This window comes from Salmo trutta, chromosome 22, assembly GCF_901001165.1.
Source record: "Salmo trutta chromosome 22, fSalTru1.1, whole genome shotgun sequence".
NCBI lineage: Eukaryota > Metazoa > Chordata > Actinopteri > Salmoniformes > Salmonidae > Salmo > Salmo trutta.
The window spans coordinates 42,953,397-42,968,194 of NC_042978.1; the positions used below are offsets into that span (position 1 = coordinate 42,953,397).

Genomic DNA, 14,798 nt, shown 5'->3' on the forward strand with positions numbered 1-14,798 from the left:
TCATTAATCATTACATTTATCTAACACCTCACTCAAATTCTCATTAGCACACACAGCCTACTGTACGTTACAGTTGTAATATATCAGAATATTATAAGTTATTCACATTATGTTCTAATAATACAGTGTATTGTATGACTTGGCACTATAGTTTTTGTATAACTTCTCACACAATGAGGCATCTATCACACGTCTTCTAGGATGCCTCTTCACTACCTATCTAAACACCTCTTCACTACCTATCTAAACACCTCTTCACTACCTACCTAAACACCTCTTCACTACCTACCTAAACACCTCTTCACTACCTACCTAAACACCTCTTCACTACCTACCTAAACACCTCTTCACTACCTACCTAATTTTTGAATGCAGATCAGTGCCCAATTTCTCAAAGCCTGTTAAGGCTTAGTTCATTGTTGGAACTGTGTGTTTGATGTGTAGTTCCAGTTTGTTCAGGGCCCTCTGAGTCCCTGAAAGTCTGTTTCTTTCCTGCTGCACATGATGTTGATTTGAATAAAACCCATGGTATTTCTGTACTGTACACGTTAGGCAGAACAGGTGGTTGGTTAGAAATGGAACAGACAAGCCTCGTAGCAATGTACCTCATCTTGCTTAGTCACGTTCTTAATCCCAAAAATGAAGATGACTTTCATGTATGCCCATTTGTAGGAAGTTTGGATGAGGGGGTGTGTGTGTGTGTGTGTGTGTGTGTGTGTGTGTGTGTGTGTGTGTGTGTGTGTGTGTGTGTGTGTGTGGATGAGGTGTGTGTGTGTGTGTGTGTGTGTGTGTTGAAGCTGCTCCTATGTGGTTACCTAGGAGACAGACAGACAGTACCTCTTACAGTAGCTAGCAGTGACGCATCATCACAGCCCATAACCCCCCCCAAGTCCCTGCCGGGAGAAAATATGTATAATGCAGACAGATCTAGCCTGCTGAAATGACTTTCCTTCCTCTCCCTCCACCATCTCTCTGTCTCTCTCTCAATTCAAAAGGTGCTGCATTGGCATGGGAAACATACGTTTACATTTCCAAAGCAAGTGAAATAGACAATAACAAATGTACAGTAAACATTACAACAGTTTTAAAAGAATATAGACATTTCAAATGTTATATTATTGTTAATGTAGTAACAATGTGCAAATAGTTGAAGTTCAAAAGGGAAAATAAATAAAGATATAGGTTGTATTTACAATGGTGTTTGTTCTCCACTGGATACCCTTTTCCATGGCAACCTTTCTCTCTCCATCTCGCTTTGTCCATCTTTCTCTCTCCATCTCGCTTTGTCCATCTTTCTCTCTCCATCTCGCTTTGTCCATCTTTCTCTCTCCATCTCGCTTTGTCCATCTTTCTCTCTCCATCTCGCTTTGTCCATCTTTCTCTCTCCATCTCGCTTTGTCCATCTTTCTCTCTCCATCTCGCTTTGTCCATCTTTCTCTCTCCATCTCGCTTTGTCCATCTTTCTCTCTCCATCTCGCTTTGTCCATCTTTCTCTCTCCATCTCGCTTTGTCCATCTTTCTCTCTCCATCTCGCTTTGTCCATCTTTCTCTCTCCATCTCGCTTTGTCCATCTTTCTCTCTCCATCTCGCTTTGTCCATCTTTCTCTCTCCATCTCGCTTTGTCCACCTTTCTCTCTCCATCTCGCTTTGTCCACCTTTCTCTCTCCATCTCGCTTTGTCCACCTTTCTCTCTCCATCTCGCTTTGTCCATCTTTCTCTCTCCATCTCGCTTTGTCCATCTTTCTCTCTCCATCTCGCTTTGTCCATCTTTCTCTCTCCATCTCGCTTTGTCCATCTTTCTCTCTCCATCTCGCTTTGTCCATCTTTCTCTCTCCATCTCGCTTTGTCCATCTTTCTCTCTCCATCTCGCTTTGTCCACCTTTCTCTCTCCATCTCGCTTTGTCCACCTTTCTCTCTCCATCTCGCTTTGTCCATCTTTCTCTCTCCATCTCGCTTTGTCCATCTTTCTCTCTCCATCTCGCTTTGTCCATCTTTCTCTCTCCATCTCGCTTTGTCCACCTTTCTCTCTCCATCTCGCTTTGTCCACCTTTCTCTCTCCATCTCGTTTTGTCCATCTCTCTCTCTCCATCTCGCTTTGTCCATCTCTCTCTCTCCATCTCGCTTTGTCCATCTCTCTCTCTCCATCTCGCTTTGTCCATCTCTCTCTCTCCATCTCGCTTTGTCCATCTTTCTCTCTCCATCTCGCTTTGTCCATCTTTCTCTCTCCATCTCGCTTTGTCCATCTTTCTCTCTCCATCTCGCTTTGTCCACCTTTCTCTCTCCATCTCGCTTTGTCCACCTTTCTCTCTCCATCTCGCTTTGTCCACCTTTCTCTCTCCATCTCGCTTTGTCCACCTTTCTCTCTCCATCTCGCTTTGTCCATCTTTCTCTCTCCATCTCCCTTTGTCCATCTTTCTCTCTCCATCTCGCTTTGTCCATCTTTCTCTCTCCATCTCGCTTTGTCCATCTTTCTCTCTCCATCTCGCTTTGTCCATCTTTCTCTCTCCATCTCGCTTTGTCCACCTTTCTCTCTCCATCTCGCTTTGTCCACCTTTCTCTCTCCATCTCGCTTTGTCCACCTTTCTCTCTCCATCTCGCTTTGTCCACCTTTCTCTCTCCATCTCGCTTTGTCCACCTTTCTCTCTCCATCTCGCTTTGTCCATCTTTCTCTCTCCATCTCGCTTGTCCACCTTTCTCTCTCCATCTCGCTTTGTCCACCTTTCTCTCTCCATCTCGCTTTGTCCATCTTTCTCTCTCCATCTCGCTTTGTCCACCTTTCTCTCTCCATCTCGCTTTGTCCATCTTTCTCTCTCCATCTCGCTTTGTCCATCTTTCTCTCTCCATCTCGCTTTGTCCATCTTTCTCTCTCCATCTCGCTTTGTCCACCTTTCTCTCTCCATCTCGCTTTGTCCACCTTTCTCTCTCCATCTCGCTTTGTCCACCTTTCTCTCTCCATCTCGCTTTGTCCATCTTTCTCTCTCCATCTCGCTTTGTCCACCTTTCTCTCTCCATCTCGCTTTGTCCACCTTTCTCTCTCCATCTCGCTTTGTCCACCTTTCTCTCTCCATCTCGCTTTGTCCACCTTTCTCTCTCCATCTCGCTTTGTCCACCTTTCTCTCTCCATCTCGCTTTGTCCACCTTTCTCTCTCCATCTCGCTTTGTCCACCTTTCTCTCTCCATCTCGCTTTGTCCACCTTTCTCTCTCCATCTCGCTTTGTCCACCTTTCTCTCTCCATCTCGCTTTGTCCATCTTTCTCTCTCCATCTCGCTTTGTCCATCTTTCTCTCTCCATCTCGCTTTGTCCATCTTTCTCTCTCCATCTCGCTTTGTCCATCTTTCTCTCTCCATCTCGCTTTGTCCACCTTTCTCTCTCCATCTCGCTTTGTCCACCTTTCTCTCTCCATCTCGCTTTGTCCACCTTTCTCTCTCCATCTCGCTTTGTCCACCTTTCTCTCTCCATCTCGCTTTGTCCACCTTTCTCTCTCCATCTCGCTTTGTCCACCTTTCTCTCTCCATCTCGCTTTGTCCACCTTTCTCTCTCCATCTCGCTTTGTCCACCTTTCTCTCTCCATCTCGCTTTGTCCACCTTTCTCTCTCCATCTCGCTTTGTCCACCTTTCTCTCTCCATCTCGCTTTGTCCATCTTTCTCTCTCCATCTCGCTTTGTCCATCTTTCTCTCTCCATCTCGCTTTGTCCATCTTTCTCTCTCCATCTCGCTTTGTCCACCTTTCTCTCTCCATCTCGCTTTGTCCACCTTTCTCTCTCCATCTCGCTTTGTCCATCTTTCTCTCTCCATCTCGCTTTGTCCACCTTTCTCTCTCCATCTCGCTTTGTCCACCTTTCTCTCTCCATCTCGCTTTGTCCACCTTTCTCTCTCCATCTCGCTTTGTCCACCTTTCTCTCTCCATCTCGCTTTGTCCACCTTTCTCTCTCCATCTCGCTTTGTCCACCTTTCTCTCTCCATCTCGCTTTGTCCACCTTTCTCTCTCCATCTCGCTTTGTCCACCTTTCTCTCTCCATCTCGCTTTGTCCATCTTTCTCTCTCCATCTCGCTTTGTCCATCTTTCTCTCTCTCCATATTTACACTACAGTCTCGAAGTATTTTAATTACCCCTTCTATCACTTAATTTTCCCTAGTCCATTTCCTCTGTTACTTAATGACAGTGTGTGATGTTTCCTCTGTTACTTAATGACAGTGTGTGATGTTTCCTCTGTTACTTAATGACAGTGTGTGATGTTTCCTCTGTTACTTAATGACAGTGTGTGATGTGTCCCTCACTAATCAGACCCTGGCTGTTTTGTAGGGTTCTGTCAACAGACAGCTGTCTAGAAGATGCCCAGGCTCTCCTCTCCTTCATCCACTCCAGTGAGGTTAGTATTTCTAACTCCTAGTAACCTCTGTCTGGTGGTCACACCTCATCTGAGATCATTCATGTTTCAGCTTTCCAGCTCATACGCACAGATCTTTTGATAGGTTGAATGAAGGTTTGTCGTCCACATGGACATTGTAGGATTCATTCATTCTAAATGTTAATAGTATTGCAATGTTACATCACATGTACTGCCAAGCTGAATGGGCTGGATCTTAATACTGTAAGTGACTTGTGCTTTAGATTGCTGCCATGGAGCCCAGGTTCACTGCCAAAGACCTGTTGGACTGTCTCTCACAGCACGAGTACAGGTGGGTGGAGACACAAACATACACAACTACACTCACATACGCACAATTGGCTTTGTCACACCAATACACCTGGGAGAGTGGAGAATGACCTCCCACAATAACACCAATATACCTGGGAGAGTGGAGAATGACCTCCCACAATAACACCAATATACCTGGGAGAGTGGAGAATGACCTCCCACAATAACACCAATATACCTGGGAGGGTGGAGAATGACCTCCCACAATAACACCAATATACCTGGGAGGGTGGAGAATGACCTCCCACAATAACACCAATATACCTGGGAGGGTGGAGAATGACCTCCCACAATAGCACCAATATACCTGGGAGGGTGGAGAATGACCTCCCACAATAGCACCAATATACCTGGGAGGGTGGAGAATGACCTCCCACAATAGCACCAATATACCTGGGAGGGTGGAGAATGACCTCCCACAATAACACCAATATACCTGGGAGAGTGGAGAATGACCTCCCACAATAACACCAATATACCTGGGAGAGTGGAGAATGACCTCCCACAATAACACCAATATACCTGGGAGAGTGGAGAATGACCTCCCACAATAGCACCAATATACCTGGGAGGGTGGAGAATGACCTCCCACAATAACACCAATATACCTGGGAGAGTGGAGAATGACCTTCCAGTGAGGATAAACGTTCTCGTTAACAAGATATCCAGCGAGTAACCAGGGTGGTCTAGTTCAGTTGTTCCCAACCTTGTTTGGTTACTGTGCCCCAAACTGAATTTTGCTCTGCTCGGAGTACCGCTGAAGTACTCCCTTGTGTGCATTTTACCAGTCTTCTCAAGTACCCCGTTTAGATATGCCTAGGACCCCTGTTTGGGAACCACTGGTCTAGCCCACTCATGTGTAGTAGTGTCTTTGATGATAGCATGCCGAGGCAGGTCTCTGACATGCAGTGCATTCAGAAAGTATTCAGACCCCTTGACTTTTAACACATTTTGTTACGTTACAGACGTATTCTAAAATGGATTACACTGGTTTTTTTCCCATTAATCCACACACAACTACCCATAATGACAAAGCATACCTTATTTAACCTACCTCATTTACATAAGTATTCAGACCCTTTACTCAGTACTTTGTTGAAGCATCTTTGGCAGTAATTACAGCCTAGAGTCTTCTTGGGGATGACTACAAGCTTGGCACACCTGTATTTGGGGAGTTTGTCCCATTCTTCACTGCAGATCCTCTCAAGCTCTGTCAGGTTGGATGGGGAGTGTCGCTGCACAGCTATTTTCAGGTCTCTCCAGAGATGTTCGATGGAGTTCAAGTCCGGGTTCTGGCTGGGCCACTCAAAGACATTCAGAGACTTGTCCCAAAGCCATTCCTGCGTTGTCTTGGCTGTGTGCTTAGGATCGTTGTTCTGTTGGCAGGTGAACCTTAGCCCCAGTCTGAGGTCTTGAGCGCTCTGGAGCAGGTTTTCATTAAGGATCTCTCTGTACTTTGCTCCGTTTGTCTTTCCCTCGATCCTGACTAGTCACCCAGTCCCTGCCGCTGAAAAACATCCCCACAGCATGATGCTGCCACCACCATGCTTCACCATAGGGATGGTGCCAGGATTCCTCCAGACGTGACGCTTGGCATTCAGGCCAAGTAATTCAATCTTGGCTTCATCAGACAAGAGAATTGTGCTCCTCATGGTCTGAGAGTCCTTTTTTAGGGTCCTTTTGGCAAACTCCAAGCGGACTGTCAGGTCGCAGTTGTAAATGAGAACTTGTTCTCAACTAGCTTACCTGGTTAAATAAAGGTGAAATATATATATTTTTTAAACTGTTGTACCTTTTACCACTCTACCATAAAGGTCTGATTGGTGGAGTGCTGCAGAGATGGTTGTCCTTCTGGAAGGTTCTCTCATCTCCACAGAGGAACTCCAGCCCAACTCCAGCCCAATCAGCTTGGCATCTCCACAGAGGAACTCCAGAGCTCTGTCAGAGTGACCATAGGGTTCTTGGTCACCTCCCTGACCAAGGCCCTTCTCCCCCGATTGCTCAGTTTGGCCTAGTGGCCAGCCCTAGGAAGAGTCTTGGTGGTTCCAAATTTCTTCCATTTAAGAATGATGGATGTGAATGATGGATATTCTTGGGACCTTCAATGCTGCAGAAATGTTTTGGTACCCTTCCCCAGATCTGTGCCTCGACACAATCCTGTCTCGGAGCTCTACGGACAATTCCTTCAAACTCATGACTTGGTTTTTGCTCTGACACACTGTCAACTGTGGGACCTTATATAGACAGGTGTGTGCCTTTCCAAATCATGTCCAATCAATTGAAATTTCCACAGGTGGACTTCAATCAAGTTGTAGAAACATCTCAAGGATGAGCAATGGAAACAGGCTTTTTATAAATTGGCAAAAAAGTTCTACAAACCTGTTTTTGCTTTGCCATATATGGGGTATTGTGTGTAGATTGATGAGGATAAAAAACTATTGAATCAATTTTAGAATAAGGCTGTAACGTAAAAACATGTGTGAAGGGGTCTGAATACTTTTCGAATGCAATTTAGAAATAAGAATGAATTGAACGGGCTTGGAAGCTCCAACCCTGAAAATTGACCGGTGAACTCCCAATGGCTTTCCATTATATTTTGGAATGTTCTATCAACTGATGCTGGGTTGCCATGGTAATGTAGAATGTTCATTCAAATGATGCTAACTGATGTGGTTCATGCAATGTAATGTATCTTTTGTAATGTCAGTTGAGTTGACTCAACAAATCACAGCACAGATTGAAGGGCACACTTCCTGCTTTAACTTCCTGGCATGGGTACACCCAAAATGGCTGCCAGACTACCCATTATGTTATTATCATTTTCAATGGTAGCGGATGCATGGGGCTGGGAGTCTAGTTTCACCTCATTGTGACATCACAATCACCTCCCTCCCAGTGGAACTATCACAACCCTGATTGCCATGCCAGCCATTCTAGTCGTCGTGCCAGCCATCCCAAACCGTCCCCCTAACCCTTTTTCTGGAATTCTTATGACTGTAAAATGGGATTATGGCTATCTCTGATGAGCTACCCAGAAAAAGCACATTAATATATGTAGCCTTAGAAATAAGGTTCATGAAATCAATAACTTGCTAACATCAGATAACAACATTAATAAATTAGCCATTTCTGATCTCGTTTAGATAATTCCTTTGATACAACAGTTGCCATACAAGGATATAACATCTACAAAGGAGACAGGAATGCTTATGGGGGAGGTGTTGCTTTAATCTGAGCCTAGAGGAAAGTGTTTGTCCTCAGACCTGGATGGAAGCCAAAGTCATTCCGCTACCCAAGAATGGCAAAGCGGCATTTACTTGTTAGTGATGCACGGGTTGACTCATAACCCGTAGTCCTCACGGTTATATCCGCAGGGTGGACGGTTTTAGGGTAATTTTAAATGTTGGGTTACGAGCGGGTTGAATAAAGAGAAATAATAGATTCAAATATCAAATGTACAGTACCAGTCAGTTACTATTACTAGTTACTATTTTCTACATTGTAGAATAATAGTGAAGACATCAACTATGATATAACGCATATGGAATCATGTAGTAACCAAAAAAGTGTTAAATGAAAATAAATTTTAGATTCCTCAAAGTAATCACTCTTTGCCTTGATGACAGCTTTGCACACTCTTGGCATTCTCTCAACCAGCTTCACCTGGATTGTCTTTCCAACAGTCTTAAAGGAGTTCACACGTATGCTGAGCACTTGTTGGCTGCTTTTCCTTCACTCTGCGGTCCAACTCATCCCAAACCATCTCAATTGGGTTGAGGTCGGGTGATTGTGGAGGCCAGGTCATCTGATGCAGCACTCCATCACTATCCTTCTTGGTCACATAGCCCTTACACAGCCTGGAGGTGTATTGGGTCAACTGACCTGCCTAGTTAAATAAAGGTAAAATAAGATAAATAAGCGCAAACCAGATGGGATGGCGTATCGCTGCAGAATGCTGTGGTAGCCATGCTGGTTAAGTGTGCCTTGAGTTCTAAATAAATCAGACAGTGTCACCAGCAAAGCACCATCACACCACCTCCATGCTTCACGTTGGGAACCACACATGCGGAGATCATCCGTTCACAGACACGGCGTCTGGAACCAAACATTTCTTCAAGCGCAGTATCTAACAAGTGGACTCATCAGAACAAATGACAGATTTCCTCTTGTCTAATGTCCATTGCTTGTGTTTCTTAGCTTGTGTTTCTTGGCCCAAGCAAGTCTTCTTCTTATTGGTGTCCTTTTAATAGTGGTTTCTTTGCAGCAATTAGACCTTAAGGCCTGAGTCACGCAGTCTCTTCTGAACAGTTGATGTTGAGATGTATCAGTTACTTGAGCTCTGTAAAGCATTTATTTGGTCTGCAATTTCTGAAGCTGGTAACTCTAAAGAGCTTATCCTCTGCAGCAGAGGTAACTCTGGGTCTTCCTTTCCTGTGGCGGTCCTCATGCGAGCCAGTTTCATCGAAGCGCTTGAGGGTTTTCGCAACTGCACTTGAAGAAATGTTCAAACTTCTTAAAATGTCCAGATTGACAGACCTTCATGTCTTAAAGTAATGATGGACTATCGTTTCTCTTTGCTTATTTGAGCTCTTTTTGCCATAATATGGACTTGGTATTTTACCAAATAGGACTAACTTCTGTATACCACCCCTACCATGTCACAACCCAACTGATTGGCTCAAATGCATTAAGAAGGAAAGACATTCCACAAATTAACTTTTAACAAGGCACACCTTCAAATTAAATGTTATTTGTCACACACACATGTTTAGCAGATGTTATTGTGGTTATAGAAAAATGCTTGTGCTTCTAGTTCTGACAGTGCAGCTATATCTAACAAGTGACATTTTTAGATATTACAACAAATACCTAATACACACTAAGTAAAGGATTGGAATTAAGAATATATAAATATATGGACGGGCAATGTCAGAGTGGCATAGACTGAGCTACAGTAGATAGTATAGAATACAGTGTGTATATATATATATATATATATATATATATATATATATATATATATATATATATATATATACATGAGATGAGTAATGCAAGATATGTAAACATTATTAAAGTGACTAGTGTTCCTTTAATGAAAGTGGCCAATGATTTAAAGTATGTGTATGTAGGCTGCAGCCTGTCTGTGATAGTGATGGCTGTTTAACAGCCTGATGGCCTTGAGATAGAAGTTGTTTTTCAGTCTCTCGGTCCCAGCTTTGATGCACCTGTACTGACCTTGCCTTCTGGATGATAGCGGGGTGACAGGCAGTGCCTTGGGTGGTTGTTGTCCTTGATGATCTTTTTGGCCTTCCTGTGACATTGGGTGCTGTAGGAGGGCAGGGAGTTTGCCCCCGGTGATGCTTTGTGCAGACCGCACCACCCTCGAGAGCCCTGAAATGCATTCCAGGTGACTACCTCATGAAGCTGGTTGAGAGAATGCCAAGAGTGTGCAAAGCTGTCATCAAGGCAAAGGGTGGTTACTTTGAAGAATGTGAAATATGAAACATTTTGATTTGTTTAACACTTGTTTGGTTACCACATGAATCCATATGTTATTTCATAGTTTTGATGTCTTCACTATTATTCTACAATGTAGAAAATATTAAAAATAAAGAAAAACCCTTGAATGAGTACGTGTCAAAGCTTTTGACTGGTAATGTATATTTATTGTGCAATTTATATAGGCTACAATAAGGTTTTTCTTGAATTATTTTAGGCTATCTGGTATTTGTGCATAAGCTTAAACTTTAGGGCTTACCTGTAAGGCACTAAATAGCCTACACAGCCAATTGCCAAATAATGCTTTTGGGAACTGGCAGAAAAAGTTAACGTCAATCCACGGAGGCAAAAAGACATTGTCGAAGTTTAACTCAAAACAAATCAATTTGTATTTGTCACATGCGCCGAATACAACCGGTGTAGACCTTACAGTGACATGCTTACTTCCAATCTCTTAATCAACAATGCTTTGAGAAGTTAAGAAAAAAAATAAAAGCTTTAAGTAGAAAATAAAAGTAACAGATAATTAAACAGCAGCAGTTAAATAACAAGCGAGGCTATATACAGGGGTACCGGTGCAGGGCACCGGTTAGTCGAGGTAATTGAGCTAATACAGTTGAAGTCAGAAGTTTACATACAGTGAGGGGAAAAAAGTTGATTTTGTACGTTTGCCCACTGACAAAGAAATGATCAGTCTATAATTTTAATGGTAGGTTTATTTGAACAGTGAGAGACAGAATAACAACAAAAAAATCCAGAAAAACGGATGTCAAAAATGTTAGAAAATGATTTGCATTTTATTGAGGGAAATAAGTATTTGACCCCTCTGCAAAACATGACTTAGTACTTGGTGGCAAAACCCTTGTTGGCAATCACAGAGGTCAGACGTTTCTTGTAGTTGGCCATCAGGTTTGCACACATCTCAGGAGGGATTTTGTCCCACTCCTCTTTGCAGATCTTCTCCAAGTCATTAAGGTTTCAAGGCTGACGTTTGGCAACTCGAACCTTCACCTCCATCCACAGATTTTCTGTGGGATTAAGGTCTGGAGACTGGCTAGGCCACTCCAGGACCTTAATGTGCTTCTTCTTGAGCCACTCCTTTGTTGCCTTGGCCATGTGTTTTGGGTCATTGTCATGCTGGAATACCCATCCACGACCCATTTTCACTACCCTGGCTGAGGGAAGGAGGTTCTCACCCAAGATTTGACGGTACATGGCCCTGTCCATCGTCCCTTTGATGCGGTGAAGTTGTCCTGGACGAATCTGTGTTTGGATGCCAGGACAATGCTACCTGCCCCAATGCATAGTGCCAACTGTAAAGTTTGGTGGAGGTGGTCTGGGGCTGTTTTTCATGGTCCGGACTAGGTCCCTTAGTTCCAGTGAAGGGAAATCCTAGAGATACAGCATACAATGACATTCTAGATGATTCTGTGCTTCCAACTTTGTGGCAACAGTTTAGGGAAGGCCCTTTCCTGTTTCAGCATGACAATGCCCCCGTGCACAAAGCAAGGTCCATATAGAAATGCTTTGTCGAGATCGGTGTGGAAGAACTTGATTGGCCTGCACAGCGGCCTGACCTCAACCCCATCGAACACCTTTGGGATGAATTGGAACGCCGACTGCAAGCAAGGCCTAATCGCCCAACATCAGTGCCCGACTCTCTGTTTTTGTGGCTGAATGGAAGTCCCCGCAGCAATGTTCCATCAGTGGAAAGTCTTCCCAGAAGAGTGGAGGCTATTATAGCAGCAAAGAGGGGAACAACTCCATGTTAATGCCCATGATTTTGGTTTGACGAGCAGGTGTCCACATACTTTTGGTCATGTAGTGTATTTTCTGTTTTAGATCAGCGTGAGTGTTACCAAGTTTCTATTTGGTTTGCACACATTACGTATGGTGCCTTCAGAAAGTATTCACACCCCTTGACTTATTCCACATTATGTTGTGTTACAGCCTGAATTCAAAATGGATTAAATCCATTTAAAAAATCATTAATCTACACACAATACCCCATAATGACATAGTGAAAACATGTTTTTAGAAATTTTAGCAAATCAATTGAAAATGCAATGCAGGGTCTCCAAGAGCTTTCCACGCCTGGGGTTGTGAATTTGCCCATTATTTTTTTAATTCTTCAAGCTCTGTCAAATTAGTTGTTGATCATTGCTAGACAGCCATGTTCACGTCTTGCCATAGATATATTTAAGTCAAAAGTGAATTAATCTCCCAGTGTCTTGTGGAAAGCAAACTGAACCAAGTTTTCTTCTAGGATTTTGCCTGTGCTTAGCTCCATTCCGTTTTTATCCTGAGAAACTCCCGAGTCCTTAACGATTACAAGCATACCCATAACATGATGCAGCCACCACTATGCTTGAAAATATGGAGAGTGGTACTCAGTAATATGTTTGGGGCAAGTCAAATACAACACTTTGTATTCAGGACAAAAAGTGAATTGCTTTGCCACATTTTTTGCAGTATTACTTTAGTGCCTGGATGCATTTTTTTTCTTCTGTATAGTCATCTTTTCACTCTGTCAATTAGGTTAGTATTGTGGAGTAACTACAATGTTGTTGATCCATCCTCAGTTTTCTCTTATCACAGCCATTCAACTCCGTAACTGTTTTAAAGTCACCATTGGCCTCATCATGAAATCCCTGAGCGGTTTCCTTCCTCTTCGGCAACTGAGTTAGGAAGGACGCCTGTATCTTTGTAGTGACTGGGTGCACTGATACACCATCCAAAGTGTAGTTAATAATTTAACCATATTCAAAGGGATATTCAATGTCTGCTTTATTTTTACTTTTACCCATCTACCAATAGTTGCCCTTATTTGCGAGGGATTGAAAAACCTCCCTGGTCTGTGTGGTTGAATCTTGGTTTGAAATTCACTGCTCGACTACGGGACCTTACAATTTAAGTTTAAGTCGGAAGTTTACATACACTTAGGTTGGAGTCATTAAAACTCATTTTTCAACCACTCCACAAATTTCTTGTTAACAAACTATAGTTTTGGCAAGTTGGTTAGGACATCTACTTTGTGCATGACACAAGTCATTTTTCCAACAATTGTTTACAGACAGATTATTTCACTTATAATTCACTGTTTCACAACTCCAGTGGGTCAGAAGTTGACTGTGCTTTTAAACAGCTTGGGAAATTCCAGAAAATTATGTCATGACTTTAGAAGCTTCTGATAGGTTAATTGACATCATTTGAGTCAATTGGAGGTGTACCTGTGGATGTATTTCAAGGCCTACCTTCAAACTCAGTGCCTCTTTGCTTGACATCATGGGAAAATCAAAAGAAATCAGCCAAGACCTCAGAAAAATAATTGTAGACCTCCACAAGTCTGGTTCATCCTTGGGAGCAATTTCCAAGTGCCTGAAGGTACCACGTTCATCTGTACAAACAATAGTACGCAAGTATAAACACCATGGGACCACGCAGCTGTCATACCGCTCAGGAAGGAGACGCGTTCTGTCTCCTAGAGATGAATGTACTTTGGTGCGAAAAGTGCAAATCAATCCCAGAACAACAGCAGACCTTGTGAAGATGCTGGAGGAAACCGGTGCAAAAGTATCTATATCCACAGTAAAACGAGTCCTATATCGACATAACCTGAAAGGCCGCTCAGCAAGGAAGAAGCCACTGCCCCAAAACCACCATAAAAAAGCCAGACTGCGGTTTGCAACTGCACATTGGGACAAAGGTCGTACTTTTTGGAGAAATGTCCTCTGGTCTGATGAAACAAAAATATAACTGTTTGGCCATAATGACCATCGTTATGTTGGGAGGAAAAAGGGGGAGGCTTGCAAGCCGAAGAACACCATCCCAACCGTGTAAGCACAGGGGTGGCAGCATCATGTTGTGGGGGTGCTTTGCTGCAGGAGTGACTGGTGCACTTCACAAAATAGATGGCATCATGAGGGAGGAAAATGATGTGGATATATTGAAGCAACATCTCAAGACATCAGTCAGGAAGTTAAAGCTTGGTCGCAAATGGGTCTTCCAAATGGACAATGACCCCAAGCATCTTCCAAATTTGTGGCAAAATGGTCAAGGTAAAGGTATTGGAGTGGCCATCACAAAGCCCTGACCTCAATCCTATAGAAAATGTGTGGGCAGAACTGAAAAAGCGTGTGCGAGCAAGGAGACCTACAAACCTGACTCAGTTACACCAGGTCTGTCAGGAGGAATGGGCCAAAATTCCCCCAACTTATTGTGAGAAGCTTGTGGAAGGCTACCCGAAACGTTTGACCCAAGTTAAACCATTTAAAGGCAATGCTACCAAATACTAGTTGAGTATATGTAAACGTCTGACCCACTGGGAATGTGATGAAATAAAATAAAAGCTGAAATAAATCATTCTCTCTAATATTATTCTGACATTTCACATTCTTAAAATAAAGTGGTGATCCTAACTTACCTAAGACAGGGAATGTTTACTAGGATTAAATGTCAGGAATTGTGAAAAACTGAGTTTAAATGTATTTGGCTAAGGTGTATGTAAACTTCCGACTTCAACTGTATGTGTGGGGTACAGAGGTGAGGTAGTCATTTAAAAAATCATGTTAAACACTATTATTGCAAACAGTCCA

The 14,798-nt window shown here is 43.1% G+C and overlaps 1 protein-coding gene across 3 annotated transcripts in view; it reads left to right on the top strand.

Annotated features, from left to right (window-relative positions):
- Positions 1–14,798, top strand: part of swt1 (SWT1 RNA endoribonuclease homolog) — a 35,344-nt gene that overhangs the window by 12,103 nt on the left and 8,443 nt on the right. For all 3 annotated transcript variants that reach the window (XM_029708060.1, XM_029708062.1, XM_029708061.1), the window contains 2 exons: positions 4,305–4,371; positions 4,614–4,681. In XM_029708060.1, the coding sequence (XP_029563920.1) occupies positions 4,305–4,371; positions 4,614–4,681 (135 nt within the window). The remainder of the gene's footprint in view (positions 1–4,304; positions 4,372–4,613; positions 4,682–14,798) is intronic.